The sequence below is a fragment of the Erpetoichthys calabaricus genome, chromosome 9 (genome assembly GCF_900747795.2).
Source record: "Erpetoichthys calabaricus chromosome 9, fErpCal1.3, whole genome shotgun sequence".
In the NCBI taxonomy this organism is placed as follows: domain Eukaryota; kingdom Metazoa; phylum Chordata; class Cladistia; order Polypteriformes; family Polypteridae; genus Erpetoichthys; species Erpetoichthys calabaricus.
In genome coordinates, this window is record NC_041402.2 from 172,253,270 (window position 1) to 172,275,026 (window position 21,757).

Below are 21,757 nucleotides of genomic sequence, written 5' to 3' on the forward strand. Positions count from 1 at the left end.
TCTGCGGTTTAATAGTAGAAGACCTTCCAGTTTCACACAGTCCAGATGTAATTGTCTCACAGCCATAAGACCAAGATGTTGATGACATTAAAGGTCAACTCCACACATGCAACAGGAAGATACACCACAGTGAACTTGCTCTCAACTAGCCATTACTAAGTTACCCACCATGATTACAATGCGAGTAGGCTACATGGAGAAGGTCAACCCTGAGTCGCAAAAACTTTTTGAACACTCTGAGGAAAAGAAAAGAAAAGAAAAAAGAAAGGAGAAAATACACAATAGCACTATTTGCTATTTAGGGCACTACATAAAACAAAATAATTAACTTTAACAGAAGGTTACAGTTTTTCATAACTAAGTAAATAAATTAAAAAGATGACAGTATGGCAAATTCTTTTAGTTAATATTACATTTTCTAAACTGTGTTTTTATGAAGCCAGATAAGCAATGAAAAAAGACAAATGAATTAATGCAGCTGGCTTGAACAAATGAAGAATACTTTCCTATCAATTACTCTAGCAGGGAGATAGATAGATAGATAGATAGATAGATAGATAGATAGATAGATAGATAGATAGATAGATAGAATTACTTCTAATTACTGGACAATACTTCTAACAAAACTGGACAATAAACAATTTACGAAAGAACTTTTTTTGAAATAACATAATATGAATAGCTGGCACCATCAGATCAGCACACCATTGTCTTCCCACACAGTCAGTCATGCTGTAATTTTGGCTGCGCAAAAGCCACACAGATGCAAAATCCATTTATTAACCCGGAGGCAGCCTTAAAGCTCTTCCTTCCACCACCTGTTGTCAACAAAGCAAAGTCCACCACCCCCATTACCCGGACAAAATCCCCAGATTTTTGCCTCCCACCAAATATTCACAATAACAACCAGGCACTATCTGATAGATTATCATGCTGGATCTGATTAAATTATACTGGACAACTAATTTTTTCAAAAGTTTTCTTTCTTAAAAAAAAAGTTTGATTATGATATGAACCACAATATAATCTGAGTTTCACTACATCACATAAAAATTTTGAAAAATATGATATTTACTTGTATTAAATTGGCACATTTTGTTTAATGATGCTGAAGCTTTGCATTAGTTCACTTGAGATAATGATGTTTTGCTTCTGATTTTTGTTTGTACTCCACATCAGATGCCTCTCATTTTAGTGTCCAGCAATAGTCTGCCAGCACTTGTGGATTCCACTTACCCTAATTTCACTTTTCCATGGTTGCAATGCCTTGGTGAAATCTTTCATCTTATTTGTCATTGACTGCACCAAGATTAGCACTTAAGAAGTCCAAGTGTGAAAGCAGAAAATTAATATTTAGCAATGCATTGCACTTCATGATTTTGTATGCTTGAAGCATGTTGTCAACAAGTGGGACATACAGTGGTGTGAAAAACTATTTGCCCCCTTCCTGATTTCTTATTCTTTTGCATGTTTGTCACACAAAATGTTTCTGATCATCAAACACATTTAACCATTAGTCAAATATAACACAAGTAAACACAAAATGCAGTTTGTAAATGGTGGTTTTTATTATTTAGGGAGAAAAAAAAATCCAAACCTACATGGCCCTGTGTGAAAAAGTAATTGCCCCCCTGAACCTAATAACTGGTTGGGCCACCCTTAGCAGCAATAACTGCAATCAAGCGTTTGCGATAACTTGCAATGAGTCTTTTACAGCGCTCTGGAAGAATTTTGGCCCACTCATCTTTGCAAAATTGTTGTAATTCAGCTTTATTTGAGGGTTTTCTAGCATGAACCGCCTTTTTAAGGTCATGCCATTGCATCTCAATTGGATTCAGGTCAGGACTTTGACTAGGCCACTCCAAAGTCTTCATTTTGTTTTTCTTCAGCCATTCAGAGGTGGATTTGCTGGTGTGTTTTGGGTCATTGTCCTGTTGCAGCACCCAAGATCGCTTCAGCTTGAGTTGACGAACAGATGGCCGGACATTCTCCTTCAGGATTTTTTGGTAGACAGTAGAATTCATGGTTCCATCTATCACAGCAAGCCTTCCAGGTCCTGAAGCAGCAAAACAACCCCAGACCATCACACTACCACCACCATATTTTACTGTTGGTATGATGTTCTTTTTCTGAAATGCTGTGTTCCTTTTACGCCAGATGTAACGGGACATTTGCCTTCCAAAAAGTTCAACTTTTGTCTCATCAGTCCACAAGGTATTTTCCCAAAAGTCTTGGCAATCATTGAGATGTTTCTTAGCAAAATTGAGACGAGCCCTAATGTTCTTTTTGCTTAACAGTGGTTTGCGTCTTGGAAATCTGCCATGCAGGCCGTTTTTGCCCAGTCTCTTTCTTATGCTGGAGTCGTGAACACTGACCTTAATTGAGGCAAGTGAGGCCTGCAGTTCTTTAGACGTTGTCCTGGGGTCTTTTGTGACCTCTCGGATGAGTCGTCTCTGCGCTCTTGGGGTAATTTTGGTCGGCCGGCCACTCCTGGGAAGGTTCACCACTGTTCCATGTTTTTGCCATTTGTGGATAATGGCTCTCACTGTGGTTCGCTGGAGTCCCAAAGCTTTAGAAATGGCTTTCTAACCTTTACCAGACTGATAGATCTCAATTACTTCTGTTCTCATTTGTTCCTGAATTTCTTTGGATCTTGGCATGATGTCTAGCTTTTGAGGTGCTTTTGGTCTACTTCTCTGTGTCAGGCAGCTCCTATTTAAGTGATTTCTTGATTGAAACAGGTGTGGCAGTAATCAGGCCTGGGGGTGGCTACGGAAATTGAACTCAGGTGTGATACACCACAGTTAGGTTATTTTTTAACAAGGGGGCAATTACTTTTTCACACAGGGCCATGTAGGTTTGGATTTTTTTTCTCCCTAAATAATAAACACCATCATTTAAAAACTGCATTCTGTGTTTACTTGTGTTATATTTGACTAATGGTTAAATGTGTTTGATGATCAGAAACATTTTGTGTGACAAACATGCAAAAGAATAAGAAATCAGGAAGGGGGCAAATAGTTTTTCACACCACTGTATTTTGGTCCTCTGCAAAGATAATTTTCAGCAACATCTTTGAATGCCTTCCATGGAATTTCTGCATTACTAGTAGATCTTTTGAAGCACTTATCATTGTTGAAGGGTTTGATTTGCGGACCAAAAAAATGGCCATCTTAATTCTTAGCTTCAATTATTTGTGCAAACATCTGTCTCAAATATTGAAATTCTTTACCTTATTTGTTCATTGCTTTCTTCAGTCCAAGTTTTATGTGAAGAGGAGGCAAAAGTCTCTTTGTTAGGTTGACAAGTGGCTTATGTGCTACACTTTTCTGCCTTGGAACCAAACGTTTATAGAACAGCCAGTTCTTTTTAACGTAATGAGACTCTTCAGCATGGCTATCTGATTAGCAAATGAAATAACAGCACTTGTGATATCCAAGCTGCATTCCAAGTAGCAGCGCCACTACTTTTAGATCATCACAGATGTTCCAGTTGTAGATGTTGTACTGTACTTGTATACTTATAATATAAGAGGGAATAAAAAATGGTGATTGCAATAAAATGGTTTGTAATCAGCAGGCAAAACCCATAAGATACAACACAAAGTATTCATAAAGCAATATCTTTGTTGTCTAATGAATTATTCAAGTGAATTCTGGGCAGAATAATTTACTTTTTTTTTAACCCTGTTGGCTTTCAAGCTCAAGATTTGATGACTGAATGGATATGCTGATATACCAGCCAATGCTTTCCTTCCACTTGAAAGCTGATAACATGAAGAGTTTAACTGCTCAGAATAAGTGTGTCCATCCGGAAGAAGAATATGGTAAAAGTCAAATGAAAGACCAAAGTATCCATCAGATTACAACTCCAGAGTGTAGAGGTGTTGAGTAATGCAAGCCAAAAGTGGAGCGTTATTTAGTTAACCTTAATTATGGGTTTCCAGACAGATGCAGGGTCAGTTTAGTGTCTTGTGTCCCATCAAGACATTTTCTTTGTGAATTATAGTTAAGATGTTCAGCAGTAAAACACAACATTATCGACCAACTTTCCCCCATCTTTTACTGAGTAACCCTGAGTGAGCCACACTAAACAAATAAAGAAACATTAGAATTGAATGCTTCTGATTTATAAGGCTCTCTGGATAAAAATGCCAGATACATAAATAAATGTGATTTTTCACAAATTTTAAAATGATTTGAACACGGTGTGGGAGGTGCTGTCACAACAAATAAGTGGAGTGCTGCTTACTGAGCATCTTCTTTCCTCTACTAAGAATAACGGTGTGATGTTTAGAGTTGAAAAACAGCTTGAGAGGAAAAAAAAGAAAAGAGGATGTGGGAAGTAGATTTCCAATGCAGTGTACGTTGGGTACGGCTCAGAGAGATTCTAACAACCCATCTAATTTTAAAACTAAGAGTTGAACCAAATAGATCCAAACATTAATAGAAATTCAAGTGGATGGGTCATGTCTGAAATATTAATCCTCCCCAGTCCGTACTATTTAATGCATCCCATTTAGATCAGATAAACCGTGGAATATAGTAAACACATGATTATTCTAATCCTAATCTAGAATGGAGGCAGAAGCAAGAGACAGGCGTTCCCCCCCCCCCCCCAAGCCCCCCCACTGAGGGCTTGAGAAAGCTGACTCAAGCCCTTGCTGCACTTCATGGGACAACAGCATCAGATCTTCCTTTCACCTGTTCATTCCCAGCATTCCTGGGGGACAGCTGCTGCCCCTTGCATCACCTGTCTCCTCAAAGGGTGAGGAGGGGGGGTTGAAGCTGACCTCCAAACAACCTCCGCTTACAGCAACTTGAGTTTCTCCAGGAGCTGCTGCTGAGAGCCCATCCATCAAGGAGTTCTGTCTGCACTGAAAAGCAGTACATCACACCCCCAAGGTGAAAACTAAATCCATTGAAAGGCTTGGTATTACTGAATGAAATAATCCACACACACACACACACACACACACACACACACACACACACACACAGTGATACTAACTATACAGTTATAGATAGTCATCCATAACGCCAAAAGGCTCAGATAACTCCTGAACTACTCAGTCTTGCATGCGTCTTTCTTCCATGCCTGCACTTAGATCGCAGATTAATTTTAAATGGTGATTTAATTACTTCACCAATGTGTCAGGGAAGTAAATTCAAAGCACAACATACAGTATGTCTGTTATTACATGTTATTCATGTAAAACAATGCCCCATCCCTACTACGCAACCCCCAACCTGTTTGTAAAAACATGTTAGAAAAGTCATATAGTTAACAGGAGAATGTGTAATCTAAGGCCTTAGGCCACAATAAATTCATCCAACCATTCATCTTCTGAACCCACTTACCCAAGTACTGGGTCATGGGAATATTAAAGCCTATCAAGGACCACTGGGCAGAATGTCAGTTTTGATTCTCCATTGAATCTAACATTCATATTATTGCAATGTGGGAGGAAAACCCAGTGTACCAGGTTGACAGAGGAAGAACAAGCAAACACACACTGACTAAGCCTTGGGAGTAAAGTAAAGGTTCAATGAATTGGGTGGCAGCAGCCCTGAACTCTAGCCCACCATAAATGACCTGAAAGAATTAACAGGCAAGAGTCATTCCCAAAACCTAATGTAAGCTGCTATCCACACCATCTGAATCACTACTCCAGCAACCGCCCCCATCTCCAAATGAGTGTGTTCAGCCTAGAAACATAACGTCACTTAAAGTAAATGACAAGGGGGAGTAAGTCAATTAAAGAGGGTTGTAAAGAGTGTAATTGTGTCACAGAGAGCAGCTATCTCAACCGAGTAAATCAGCAATGTGAACTTTCATTTTTTGTGCATCACTGACCTGAAAAGAATGCTCATTAAGCACTACTAGAGTCCTTTAAAGTGATTACATAAAGTGGTATAAAAAGAAGACACTATGCTACCTTATGCAAAATGTAGTCTAAAAGTAGCTAATTCAATATTACAATTGTAAGATCCAGTCTTAGAAAGTTGATATTAAAGGTTATTTCACATACATGTTTGCCTGTGTATGTTTAGCATAGCTACATAGGAATTCTCTCAATCATCTGAAATTTTTCTAATGTTACAACAGAATGATGTTAGATTGTTAGACAGACAGAAACAAGAAACTGTCAGATTATATTGAATAGTATAGAGACATATACAGTAGTTTTCTGATCATATGTCAAAACGTATGTCACGGTGTAAGTGATAACATACAGAAACTTATAGAAATGTTAATTCTGATACTTACCTTAAACAGAAACATCACAACCAAGAAGAATTTCCTTTTATTTGTCCATCACAATTTTTTTCTTTATTTTGGGTATGAAATGTTTGCTTTGAATTTCATTAACGCATTTAAAACAGGCACTTGGACAGTGAAGTTTTTATGTATGCACCACACTTAATGCTTGATCATTTCCAGTTGCTACATTTGGAACCACTCTGGAAACCCTTAACAAATGCAGCTACAATATGGACACAGGTTATTTTGTGGAACATAATTTATACTAGACACAGTTCTTACAATTACTAAGAGTATAATGGTTGCATTGTAATATATTATGCATGTTGCTTAGTGTAAGTTTGGCTAAGTATATAACTAGAGCCTGTGATAGACTGGCATCTTACCTGGGCTGGGTACTCTCTTGTACCCATGACTAATGAGGTAGACTTGAGCTAAATATGACACTGCAATGAAAAAGAGGATAACAAAATGGATGGATGGAAGTGACAATATTAATTGTCTATATAGCTACATGATATCTCCACCACTCTAATACTGTTGGATGTCATGTAATAAATACCAGAGGATCTGCAATTTGATGAGCTATTTGTTAAACAGAAACAAAACGCATGTAAAATACATGTGGAGATCACCAAAATGTGTACTCACATAAAGGAGTTCTCACAAAACATTAAATAACAGCAGCAAAAGATAAGAGACCAGGGTGAAGGCTGTGCACATGATAAGAGTTCTATTCTAACCTTCAATACAAGTGAAAACAGTCTTGTCTGGTAGGCAAGTCTGGATATTCAGTACAAAGTGACCTTGAAGATGGGCAGGAAGGAGCAACTGTTAAGAATTCTTAAAATGAAAATCAAACTATAATGCAATGTGTCTAATGCTTTTCTGTTTGTATTACGGACAGGCCTTCTAATTACCCAGAAGCCTAGACTTCATAAGACACCTATAATAATACATTACTCAAAATGGCACACACACAACATATATCATCCACAAAAAAACTATAATGCTTATCAGAATGTCCATTTCCAAAATACAGTACTGTATATCTGCGGTGGGCTGGCACCCTGCCTGGGGTTTGTTCCTGCCTTGCACCCCGTGCTGCCTGGGTTTGGCTCCAGCAGACCCCCGTGACCCTGTGTTAGGCTATAACAGGTTGGAAAATGACTGACTGAGTACTGTATATTATTCAGATTGGTCTATATAAAACAAGAAGGTGTGAAAAACTATTTGCCCCCTTCCTGATTTCTTATTCTTTTGTATGTTTGTCACACAAAATGTTTCTGATCATCAAACACATTTAACCATTAGTCAAATATAACACAAGTAAACACAAAATGCAGTTTGTAAATGTTGGTTTTTATTATTTAGGGAGAAAAAAAAATCCAAACCTACATGGCCCTGTGTGAAAAAGTAATTGCCCCCTGAACCTAATAACTGGTTGGGCCACCCTTAGCAGCAATAACTGCAATCAAGCGTTTGCGATAACTTGCAATGAGTCTATTACAGCGCTCTGGAGGAATTTTGGCCCACTCATCTTTGCAAAATTGTTGTAATTCAGCTTTATTTGAGGGTTTTCTAGCATGAACCGCCTTTTTAAGGTCATGCCATAGCATCTCAATTGGATTCAGGTCAGGACTTTGACTAGGCCACTCCAAAGTCTTCATTTTGTTTTTCTTCAGCCATTCAGAGGTGGATTTGCTGGTGTGTTTTGGGTCACTGTCCTGTTGCAGCACCCAAGATCGCTTCAGCTTGAGTTGACGAACAGATGGCCGGACATTCTCCTTCAGGATTTTTTGGTAGACAGTAGAATTCATGGTTCCATCTATCACAGCAAGCCTTCCAGGTCCTGAAGCAGCAAAACAACCCCAGACCATCACACTACCACCACCATATTTTACTGTTGGTATGATGTTCTTTTTCTGAAATGCTGTGTTCCTTTTACGCCAGATGTAACGGGACATTTGCCTTCCAAAAAGTTCAACTTTTGTCTCATCAGTCCACAAGGTATTTTCCCAAAAGTCTTGGCAATCATTGAGATGTTTCTTAGCAAAATTGAGACGAGCCCTAATGTTCTTTTTGCTTAACAGTGGTTTGCGTCTTGGAAATCTGCCAAGCAGGCCGTTTTTGCCCAGTCTCTTTCTTATGCTGGAGTCGTGAACACTGACCTTAATTGAGGCAAGTGAGGCCTGCAGTTCTTTAGACGTTGTCCTGGGGTCTTTTGTGACCTCTCGGATGAGTCGTCTCTGCGCTCTTGGGGTAATTTTGGTCAGCCGGCCACTCCTGGGAAGGTTCACCACTGTTCCATGTTTTTGCCATTTGTGGATAATGGCTCTCACTGTGGTTCGCTGGAGTCCCAAAGCTTTAGAAATGGCTTTCTAACCTTTACCAGACTGATAGATCTCAATTACTTCTGTTCTCATTTGTTCCTGAATTTCTTTGGATCTTGGCATGATGTCTAGCTTTTGAGGTGCTTTTGGTCTACTTCTCTGTGTCAGGCAGCTCCTATTTAAGTGATTTCTTGATTGAAACAGGTGTGGCAGTAATCAGGCCTGGGGGTGGCTACGGAAATTGAACTCAGGTGTGATACACCACAGTTAGGTTATTTTTTAACAAGGGGGCAATTACTTTTTCACACAGGGCCATGTAGGTTTGGATTTTTTTTCTCCCTAAATAATAAAAACCATCATTTAAAAACTGCATTTTGTGTTTACTTGTGTTATATTTGACTAATGGTTAAATGTGTGTCCTCTGTCACTGAAAAATGTTTCATAAAGTGTAACTGAAATTATTTTTGTTCATTCTGTGCTGATCGAGTTCTAGACACCGACTTAACAAAGCATCCTAAACCTTTTCTAACAGCTTTGCTTACCAATCAATCATTCTTTAATCACACAAAACACAATGTGCACATGGATGTCTCCTAAAATACATTGATTGTTTTACCAGTAATCACTGTTATACAAGGCACTATACTTGATTCACCACACTCAAAAAAGAGATTTACTTACAGCTGTAAGAGATATTTTGGAAAGCTACACTTTTATCAGGATTATGCATTTACAGATAAGACTTTGCAGGAAGCCTTCATTAAAATGATATACCTTAATATCCTTATTTTCATCTAGAACAAAGGACTTGATTAAAATACAAATTACTCCGATAATCAAGGACTGTCAGACATAGTTATCATGTCATTAGGAAGCCTGTCAATTGGTGAAAGTTTGTGAATACCTAATGTGCATATTCATTGTTCTGATGGAATAAAAGTCATTGTTGTCTTTGTAAGCTGCTGTGCTGAGGCTCATCATGTGACCACCTCTATCAATAAAGTACTTTCTGACTTAAAATGCAAAACCTAGAGTGAAGTTTGTTTTCCCCAAACATGAAAATAACGTCCTATAAACTAAAAATGTCACAAAACAACCATAAATTCATTGCCTTTCTAAATCTGCTAACTCCAATGCAAGGCCTGAGGGGCTAGTACAGGGCACAAGGCCGAAGGCATCCATGGACAGGATATTAGTCCAACACTAGGCAAACTCACACACAGAAACACCCATTTTTCACTTTTATTCATCCATTTATTTTTTCAAAACACTTTCTTAGTCAATTGGGGCTTAATCAGAAACACACACCTACACTTACACCAGGATAGTTTGGAGTTGCCAATAAATCAGACATGCAAACTGTATTTCTATGATGTGGGAGGATATCTAAGTACTTAAAAAAAACTCAAGTATAAAGTGGGAGAAGGTGGAAATTCCACATAGATAAGTGAGATTTTGGCACCACCACATTGCCCAGCAAAGCTTTTAGTTCAAAATAAATATTGACAATGACTAAGTAAGAGGATCACAGCGGCAGACAACATTATTCATAAATGTGCTTTTGAATTACAGTACCTTTTCAACATTTAATGTCATATAGATTAATGATTGTTTATTTTCTTCTGGTTATATGGTATACAAATGCCAGTGTGTGTGTGTGAATGTGTGAATAAGTGCGAGTGAATGAGTAAGGAAGCTAAAGACAAAATAAAATGCTTTTCCAGCATTTTCCGTCCTGCTATGAGCGGTTTTGATTTCAGACATTTTGGAAACACTACCTACGCTCACAATATCTCCCTACTCCCTTTTAGACAAAGCATTTTACTGGCAGTTAGAGAGCATCTTGACACTTTCAGGATGATTTCTTAGATTCATGTTCCACTTTCAGCTATCAGATACAAAAAAAGCCATGTCAATCTAAACTGTCCAGCATGGAAGTGTTTCTGGTTTAGTTCATTGAACCTATCAACTGCATTATAAAAGAAAACATTCTTGTTGCTTCTGCACCTTTTGCGTATTTATATTTATGAACATTTGGCCAAGGATATTTTGCTTGTCCCTTGACACAAAGGGGCATATGGTCAACCCCTTACACCCATAACAGTGAGAGTTTCAATGAAAGAAATCCTAACACATGGCCGATCTCAGCCCCTTCTGAACATGCAGAGTGAATTAAGGCTGTCAGAGGTTTCCCGGAGGGATATGCCACGATTCTCCAAACTGCAGCTTCGTCAGCAGGATTTGTTTTTGTGGTTTTGGAGAGGGTGACCATAATCCTTGGATCTCAACAATGGAATAAATGTCAGCCAAAGCTCAACTGCAGCAAAACATCTCTTAGGACCTCTTGAGTTTGCCAAGCAAAATTTGAGAAAGCTAAATAAATTAAAGCCCCTTTCACACTAGCACTATAACTCGGGTCGATCCTTTGGATAATGTGAAGAGGATGAGGGACAGTCACTGTTATATTCAAATTACTTCAGGATGCAAGTTAACCAATGCCAATGATACCAAATGAAGTGTAGGTGTGTGCAGATGTGATTACTTCACGCACAGAGCCTTACTAAACACTTCTAACCTCTGTACACTGCTGGACTTTCTGGAACAAAAATAAATCTAAAAAGAGTTACTGATAACACAAAGGGCAATGGACTTATGAAAACAAATTTGCAGAAAGTTACACCTTAATGGCTACTAATTTATGAAGCACATTCTGCTTATATTCTCCTAGTTTACATTTATTGAAGAGACTGTAAAAGGTTATTTCATGTGAAGAAAGTCAGTCTGCTTTTGTACAATGTACAGTTAGACAAAACACTTATTAAATTGAAAAAAACTGACATGCAAGCAGGAATGCGGTGCTAGTAAAACATGGAACTGGGATGTAGAGTCACAGATAACTATTTTCAACTCAAGGGTTTAGTTTAAAATCAAGAGTTATAGGAATTTAGCCACTACCAGGCTGGACTGCGAGACTCTAGACTTAAATATTACCACGACTGACAAAGATGATTAAAGGTTTTTCAGCTACCTGCTATGAACTGAATAATGACAAATTGTTGAGGGTTTAGTCAATACAGTGCCATGAAAGGCTGTTACTCTGGTATTAGTCACAAATACAAATGGCGATACCACTCTGGGTTACACAGCACCCTAACCCAAATGCTGTCGTTTCAAGGTTTAATCACAACTGCTGTGATAGTCTGTGATTAGGAACAAGGCATACTGGTAGTGATAGCTTTACCTACTTCTAGAAAGAGCTGTGATGCTTTAGTATAAGTCACTATCAGAATGGACAGTGACACTCTTGATTTTGATTCTAGTATAGAGGAATGAGATGCTACGTGTATAATTACTAAAATACTGGGCTTTCAGAGTTAACAACTAACAGCAGTTACTTACTACACTAAAAGGCTGTGATGATCTGGGTTTAGCCATTTCCACGTGGGACTTTGCTGTTACAGTAACTAGAATGACTGAGACCTTCAGGGTTGCACAGTTACTAGGCACAACTGTGAGGCTATCTAGGCTCTACCACAATGCTAAAATTATCAAGGTTAAGATACCAAGAGGAAGGACTGCAACATCATTTTACAGGAATAAAGTGCTTAGGATGGCAATATTTTAGGATTAGCATCACCAAGAATGACTGAGACATTGAGAATTTAGTCACTTCCACAAAGGACAGGAATTCGCTCAGTTAAGTCACTATGAAGAACAATTATCATACTCAATGTTTACCAACTATCATATAAGGCTGTGATGCCAATGGATTGTACTGGAATGAGATGATAATGGCATATGAACTACAGAGACGGACACAGCGGTTTAGAGTTAGCCATTTCCAAGAATGACTTGCATGCCCTCAGCATAGTTACTACCTTACTGTACTTTTGTGAATTTCCCCTTGGGATTAATAAAGTATCTATCTATCTATCTACTTACTGTTGGAAACAGCCACTACCGCGAATATCTAACACTTAGGCAAAGAGTTATGATGCTTTGGCATTAGCCACTACCAACCATGATCACAGTTGTTTTATTTTACCCAGTGGCGTACAGGAATAAGATGCAGAGGGTTTTCCAGCTACAATGCTAGACATGACATTTCAGGGATTAGCCAATACAATGAAGGGCTGCACAAATCAGACATTAGCCTTTACCACAGAGGACCGATTTGCAGGATTGCAAAGGAATGAGCCGGGCCAGGTTTAATATGTAAGATGAAGGACTGTGATGCTCTGGTGTTAGCTAGTACCATGCTGGACTGCTACACTAACCAATAAAATGAATGAACATTAAAATGTGGTGTTAGCCACTGCCACAAAAAGCTGAACTGCTCAAGGTTTAGCCAATAACAGGAAGGAAAAAAATGGCCAGGTTTTAGCTCCTATCACACAGGACTGAAAAAAACCTGCAGTTAGCTGCCATCACACAGAGCAGGGTGGTAGGTCATTCAGCAGGTTACAGAAGGGGTGTACCTTGGTAACCTCTCTCTGAACTTAGGTTCAGTAAACCGCTTTGTATCTCTCCCCTCCCTATCAGTCCTGGGTGAGGTCCTGAGAGATGACCCAGTGTTAACCTCTCACCGTGTGCAGACACTAAGTGTTGTTTACTGGAGCAAAGCAAGGGCAGCAGAGAGACAGACCAATGTAATCAGCCCCACTCTCAGACATTGCAGTACTCTGCCTCAGATCTTTTCTGTACTTCCTGGGTAGAGCTAAGTCAGTGTCAGAACTACCGAGGTCACGACTGTATTCTGCACCCTATCTCTTTCTCTTTTGCTAGTAACCTATGATTTTTATTTTTTTCCTTTTGTTTGCAAGAGCTATCTTCACATAAATAGAAGACACGCAACTAGCTAGAATTACTCACCTGTGACTGGTAGTGGCTCCCTTTCTCTATCTATCTATCCCCCACTCAATGTCGTTTCTTTGCCACCACCACATTTTACAAAGCCTAGGTTTAATTAGCTCTGTAAAATCTAAATAAATGTATGTTTTAGCAATGGCAGATTTTTGTGTACAACAATAAATCAATATTTTTTTTTTTTTGTTGTATAACTGTGATATTAGTAAATTGAACAGTCTTACTGACATGACTGGATAGGTGCCAGAGCCAAGCAGAAGTGCATCAGAACATGCAGTAGATTTAAAAAGTAAGGAAGGGAGGAACACATTTTAGGTTCAATGAAAATAAGTTATAGTGGAACTTCCCCAATTTAATGTTGCCTTAGCTGTCAAATTTAGGATAGCTGAATTTTAATTAAAAGGGTTTCTACATGGGCTCCAGAGAGAAACACACTCATATCCTACAGCTGCCCTACCACCCCTCATCTTTTCCCAAAGGCCAGTGACTTTAGGCACAGGTGATTTCTATCTATTACCTAAGATAAGGCTTTTGTTCAGTGTTTGCACACAATGGAGGCCCTCTGCATAAAAGGACTCTGAAGGTTAGCAGACGTGATAATAGAAGAGGCCTCGATACCTCTGGGCCATATCACATCCCATGCCGGTTTCATATAAACACTTGAGTAGGACATCCGTCACTTGCAGGGCCACATGGGGGATAGTTCAGGTTAAGAGAGAGATGAGACAACAGCCCTGAGAATAAATAAAACTGGCGTCGTTGACAGAGTGAAACGATCGATGGGGCAGCAAAGCTGAGGTCTAAGTGCAGGGCAGAGACATTTCAGTGAAATCCGAGTCACTGTTCCTCAGCAGCCAACGTCTGATGGGTTTAATCCCGGGAAAGACAAGTACTGCACTGTTAATGTCAGAAACAGGTCCATGTCATGATGGTCAATGCAGCCACAATACTTTCCTTAACTCTCATCATCTACTGTACAGTATGTAACTCTTCTGTCATAATTCTTACTCATGCTTATTAAGAGAAAGAAAGACACTCATCAAAACTCACTAATGAAAAATGCCAAAACACTTCTACCTCATACAAGAAAAAATTACTGTGTTGGTACAAAGCTTTTAAAATCATCAGACAGATGGTCTCACTTAAGATGTTAAAGGCAGTGGATCTAGGGTCATGACAAGAATTGCAAAGATATCCTTCTAGATACCTTTTAAGAATTTAAAGATGTCACTCCTGGACACAGGAGGGATTTCTCAGTAGTAGGATGTGACTTTTACAGAACGCATAAATGTTTTTTCTAGGGTTTCCTCTGAGGATTTTCGAAAATCAGTCTGGGGCACTCCTACAGATTTTGGACATAAGGGACTTAATTAAGTGTGGGTATGACAAAGGAAATTGCTTCCTGGGGACTCACCAAAATATTATTATATATATGCTATATTGTATATAACAGACTGATAATAATCACAAGGAATTAAAAATTGAAAGCAGTATTTGGGGAAAGATACTGATAATACTGTTTGTTTTACAGCTCACCTCATGTCCTTAATCAGTATAGCAAATACAATAGTTCAGATTGTAGAATACTTTTAACTCTCTAGCCATTTCTGTCAGCATGAAGTACCACAAAAAACCCACTGGTATAGCCACCAGTTTGTGTTAGGATGGAACCCAAAATAAGGATGGAGATTTGAAATCTTGTATGCCGCTATAAATCTGCATCCACAAGAAACACATTGCCAAGATTGAAGAGTATTTGAAGATGTCAGATATGCCCAGGACATCTTTTATTCTTCAAGTGTGCCTTGCTATTGACACTGCCCATTTGGCCCTGTTACTAGTGGAAAAACCAACCATTAGGCAGACATATCAGTTGTGGGTTTGTCATCTATTGCCCTGGACCATCGACGCTGGCCTTCCATCGTGTTGTTGGCACAAAGTTGGTGTTGCTTAGCAACACAATCAGATGGGTGTGGTTAGAAGCATGTAACATGTAAAGGAAAGATCTATGCGATGAGTTATGAACAATACCTGATATGAGTTACTAAGAGATTATGCTTCCTTTTATTCTGTGCCCTTCCTCCACCATCCATCATGTAACTGCTTCATTGATGGTGTTCCCTAGCAACATATCAGTATGGGTGTGATCAGAAACAATTAATTCAAAAGGAGAGGCAACACCTGACAATACCTAAGCAATAGCTAACAATTTCAAGTGCGGTATTCTCATATTAGATCATCCACTAATCCATTTCTGTTACTAAATTTGCTCAATCAATTTAGGCATATGTTTAGGACATGAGAGGAACACCAGGGTACTTGGCAGAAAAATCCATACAGACATGGGAAGAATGTACGATTTCTGTGAAGAAAATGCCCAGACTTTGATTATAACCAAAGACTTGGGAAATGTGAGGCAACAGCATTATACACTCCTCCTGTTAGCCCTGAACCTCTTATTGTTTTTGTATATTTTAACTGGTCAAGTAAATGAAATGCTGACGGCAAAGGGTAACACATACAACACTTACATAGAGACTACAGAAATAAACTACAGTAAACACATAAATAACAAAATAGTATAAGAATATAAGCTACAAAAGATGGGGCAGCATAATGGAGTAGTACTTAGCAGTGCTACTCCAAGTAATGCTCTTCTAATTGTGATGAAGTCGGTGACCATATGGCTGTGAGGGTTTTCTACATATATGTTCATTTCCTCCTAAACTTCAAAGACAGGCTAATTAGGGACTCTAAAAGTGGATCAGTCTGATAGAGCATGAGTGCGAATACAATGGATTAGGTGAGTTTCCGCCTTGTGCCCAATGTGGCCAGCAGGACAAGAATGAGTTAAGAAAATGGATAAATGGGTGACATAAAACATGTTTGTCTTCCACCCAAGGCAAAACATGTTAAAAGGAAGGACAGCACAAATTGCATCAGAGGTGGGAAATGTATCATTCATTTGAAACAACAACAGCAGCAATGTTAACATTTCCTTCTGAGACTATTTTCATTCAGGAAAATTTTTATTTTTAAATTAACAAAGGACACAAGGAAGAGATAAAACATGCAGTCTTAGACTAAAATTGCCTCAAGGTCTCAGAAACACCAATACAAACAGAGTTTTGCTTTGCTCCAGGAATATGAGTTAGAGCAAATGCAAAACTTCATCTTCTGGCCACATGCCTAAGATATTTTAGTGTAGGGAAATTCCTAAATAATTTGGGATTTTGATGTGTCATTTAGGAATATAATGTAATATTGTTCTGCCATCCCTAGTGTGAAATTTCAACCAAAGTATTTGGGGATTCTTTAAATGCCTTGCTTTATTAGTGCTAGAGATTATTGCTCGATGATTTATGCTGAATTCTTTGCAATTCCAGGAAATAAAAATAGCGCTTTATTATTTCCAGTTGATAACTAAAATTTTATATAAGCAAAAAGGTACATTTTACTATCCATTAAAAAAAATAATTAAAATTTGAACTGTTGATCAAATCCAAAAAAAATTAGGTCAAATAATTGTGTGACAATAAATGATAATAGAAATCCATTTGTCTATAGTCACGCATGTGAGCCAGAGAATCGCCATCCGGGTTCACCTAAGGTATGTAGTACCACACTGGGATGAGAGGGGGTGCTGTTGCTAACAGTTTTGTCTTCTTTGTCCCTCACAGCTTCAAGGAAATGCCCCTTAATAGTAACAAAGCCAAGCAAGCCCCATCCCCTCGGTATGAAAGGGAGACACTTCTGTAAGGTGCCGTCTAATTTTGGACCTGACCACCGTAGTGAGAAAGTGCGTCCCTGAAAGAGCACTGATTCAAGGGAATTGATGTTCTTCTGGAGCAGACATTAATCTTGCTCAAGGTGTTTAAAGTAACACTCATCTACTATAAAGTTGATGAAATGGTGGGCAAAAAACCATAAAATTCAGTAAACTATTAAGATCTCTTAAAAAGTAGTCTGTCAGCTAAACATTAGATTGATTCACATTTCAAAAGACAGAAAAGAAGAAATCAAGGAACCTACTAGCTACTTCAAGGGATGCATTGCGGCTGACAGCCTCCCCAAGATAGTTGCGGGCCACACAGATGTAGACACCTTCATCCGGTTTGCTGCGACGGCCATGGACGATGCGAAGGAAGAAGAGTGATCCACTGGGAAGCAGCATGCGGTGTGAACGGGGGTCTTCGCGATCTGTTTCAACTCGCTCTCCATCCTTGTACCACTCTACCATGGGAAGGGGCCGACCCTCAGCTTTACAGTTCAAGGTGGCTGGCTCTCCTTTTGAGACAATCAGGTCAGATGGATGTTCGATAATCCGTGGGGGGAAGTCATCTAGGCGAGGTCGGGAACCTACAAATATAAAGGCAGTGCAGAGTGGTGAGAGAAGGCAAAAAGTAAGTAAAGGCAGGTTAACATGAGGATATGGGAAGGTATTCAGCTTGCACATCTTCTCTCTTGGGAAACTCTTTATAGGAACAACATCTTGTAACAACCCAGCTCCTCAAAAGGCCTATATGCAATGTCATTAAGTTAAGATTTCTGCAATGGGAACAAATGTAGAAATAGTAAACTTTCCTTTGTTACTGAAGTTTTACACTCAGTAATTTACATTACACTTTTTTAAGTGAAATGTAGCTACATTTATGTCTTTATTAATGCTCAGCATCCAAATCCACCTTTACATGCACACATCAGCATGTGCCAAGACTCTCCACTTCACACCTCGCGCCAGAGAACCGTGAATGACATCACAGGGTCCTGTGGCTGCAGCAGGTACAGAGAGGTCTGCCGCTGGATTCTGTTTTAAAATCGAAAAGATCTTTTGTCCACTTGCCATCTCCCTTTTAACAGACGTAGAAAACCAGCCATCCCAAATATTGAGAAAGCAACAAAGAGCAAGAACTTCAAGTTTCACGGTATTGAAAGACCGTATGATTTTACAGAAATAGAAATGTATTTGCAAAATGTTATTAAATATAGAAATATTGGTGGTTTAACTTGCCAATGTGCCCTAAGCTGATTATAAAGGAAAGAATACAGAAGTGAAATAGCCAATCGAGTTAAAAGGCATGTGGCTATGGAACAATAGTGGACTATAACTAGAAGCTAACACAATATCAGTTTCAAGTATTGCTGTTCAGAGAAAAAAAGTGTAGCAAATGCACAGAGAACTTTAGAAGAGCATAGGGACCATACAGCTGTCTTGGAGAAGATCCAGCCTGCATTAGAATACCAACACCATGTTTAACAAATGTAAAGCTATTCTATAAATTCCACCATGAGACAGGCAATACACAAAGGCCTTTTCTGTTATTAGTGGCAAGTATAGATACATTATACAAATATTTACATACATTTTTACTGTTCGGATCACTGGTATATCAAATGATTTTCGCCATTTTGATGAAAGAAATACTGATTTACATTTTTCCTAAAAGCAGCTTGTTAAATGAAAAATAAAATACTAGATTAAGAATAGAAAACATGCAACATTGTGATCATGGAGGCTGCTGAGGAGACAATGAATTTTACTGTAACTTTACCAACTGATCTGTCTTTAATTTATTATAAATATCTTCCACCTTAGTTTTTTAAGTTCGGTTAAGACAAATGCTGTAAACACAAACACACGTGCATACTAAAAACCACTGTACCTCCACACTCCTACATAATAATTTAGAAATTGTATTTTTAAAAAGTGATCTCCATCCACACTAGCATTTTCATATTGCTTATTAAAGTATCTCCATCTACAATAAAACAAACAACTAAATTTATCACATACATGTTCACCTACACTGTGGTCGATGACATCACAATCTTTCACAATCTTTTCAAGGATATACTGTAACCTGAAAACTGTAGCAGCTGGTATTTTATTTAATCTTTTGTGCATGTATGCAGCATTCAAATTATACAAAATGTAAGTTACACACATGAAGTTAAACAACATAACAAGCGCCATGGAAAGCAACTCCTTTGAGTCCTCTATGTTCCGTGTAGGGTGACCAGTCAGGGAATGAGTTATTGTAATATGCAGGATCCAATCAGGGAAGGGCTAAGTAATAATACAAACCAATCAGAGAGCAATTAGAGTGTGTTTATTTATTTTTTAATCTATGTTTTCACCCACCTACATTACAGCTGGTGTTTTCAGAAGTATAAGGCTCTGGAGATTATTGTGTCGGATGGTGACACATTTTCTGTTTCATATACCAGAATTATGCCATTTAAACCTACTTATGGGATTTGGCACTGGAACTTGCACTTTAGTCAAACTTTATTTGTGGTAAGGTAAAAAACAAGAAAAAGTGCAATGTAAGTGGCAGGGTAGTCATGAGTATGAGATCATGTCTTATGTGTTAACCCTGAACAGTGACAAATGTAAACTTTTGATTTTTATCAAGAAACCATTGGGTTTTTAATTAGTTCATAATATTCTGACTGCAACCTTTTCAAATTCAATATGTAGAAATTTGCCATCCTCAATATCAAACTTTTTCTCAGTTTTGTAGGATATCTAGTTTCTTCACACTATCAAACACAGTAAGAAAATTTGATGTTTTCTAGACTTGCAAAGTGGCATGGTGGGTAAAAGAATCAAGACCTGTCTAAGTGTGTGATTCAAACTTTAGAGAGACTACACAGGGAGGACAGAAGAGAGCACAAATTTTTCACTATGAAGAAATATGTAGCCACAGCAGATGCCATAAGCAGCAATAAACAAGTCCACATGACATTTATTCATGGTAGTGCATAGCAATAGTTCAGCATTTCCAATTTAATTCTTTCCCACCACATCTGTAAAAAAAAAATCTAATAAAGAGCTCAGTTTCATTACAGAAAAAGCCAGGGCTCTACAGAGATCAATTGCTCCTGATTTGCAATATTTGGTCAGCGTTGAAGCTTGGGGTAAAAAAAATAAAAAGTAAAAATCCTGCTTCTTTTAGGTCTGCCAGGAAGAGGTTAAACCTAGCAGCATTTAGCTAATAGCTTTTTATGTGACATTTACAGAAAGTGGAACAGACTTTGAGAAGCAGGGGGTGATTGCTGAGGCCCCAGGACAGCAAAGAGCTGAAAGCAGCTTTATAAATATTGCAAGGAGGCATGGCAAAGTTCACCCGAGTGGAAAAGTTACCCAGAGTTTTTTAAAGGGCTAAGCTACCACTGGTGGGGCAACTCTGCTGTATTTGGGTATTAGCTCTGTTGGTTTGAATTCTAAACCTAATATCATTCCTGGTTTCCAAACCTACAAACTCCTCACTGCTTACAGGGGCCTTCAGCTGGGTGGGCACAGACACAGACATTCAATTGCTTAATTTAAACTAAACGAAATATCACTTAAGTGTCTGGTTCTCCAACAGCTGGGGCCAGTCATTAAACATGCAACACTAAACACACTCCCGAAAAGTAAGATGCATTTCTCTGCAGGACCTTCTTCTGCTTGGGGTCTGATCAGGGGATGGGGGCTGCATAGTCATTTAGGATTCTAGCTCTGATAGCGTGGGCAGGATGGCATGCAAAACAATGGCATTTACAGTATACAGACTGTGGAAAAAGTCATTGCGCATTCTTTACCTTAAAACTGTCTAGTCTATCTGTTCCTAATCAAACACTACACGCTATTGCCTTAAAACCTTAAAGTCCTCGGTTCAAATCTGCTCTAGTCACCGTTTGTGTGCAAGTTGCACATTTTCCTTATGTCTCTGTAGATTTTCTCCAATGTGTCTCCTACTTAAAAGAAGTGCATGATGGATTAACAACTGACTCCAAGCTGACCTAGTATAGTGAAGTGTGCAAATATACAGTACATAAATATATTTTACAATGGACTGGCACCTTGTTCAGGGCTGACTCCTGTCTTGAACACAAAGCTGCACAGATAATCTCTAGACACCAGTTCATTATAGGTTGAATTAAGATGGCGGTGAAAATGCACTGATGGATAGATTCATTTATCCCAGGTTACTGTACACAGTAATTCAGAAATGATTCGGACCACTTTACTTTCTGCACCCTTTATTGTATTGTGGATTTAAATTTAAATGAATACATTTGCCATTTCAAAAAGCTATATTGACAAAGTGAAAATATATTTCAGAAAGGTTTGGAAATTTCATAAAGATAAAAGCTGATTTCTGTTGAGCCACTCTACCATAAACACCTGGTTGATGCAGTGCTGCTCTGTTGGACTGGACATTGAATTCTTAGTCATCTCCAATTGCAAGGCTCTTTTTAACCAAGTTAGTTTAGGTGGACGCAAACCCATGTCATATTCTGTTTTC

General features: G+C 38.6%; 1 protein-coding gene across 3 annotated transcripts in view; it reads right to left on the reverse strand.

Moving 5' to 3' along the window:
* robo3 (roundabout, axon guidance receptor, homolog 3 (Drosophila)) overlaps nt 1-21,757 on the reverse strand; it is a 407,285-nt gene that overhangs the window by 127,377 nt on the left and 258,151 nt on the right. For all 3 annotated transcript variants that reach the window (XM_051931895.1, XM_051931894.1, XM_051931896.1), the window contains exon 2: nt 17,496-17,822. In XM_051931895.1, the coding sequence (XP_051787855.1) occupies nt 17,496-17,822 (327 nt within the window). The remainder of the gene's footprint in view (nt 1-17,495; nt 17,823-21,757) is intronic.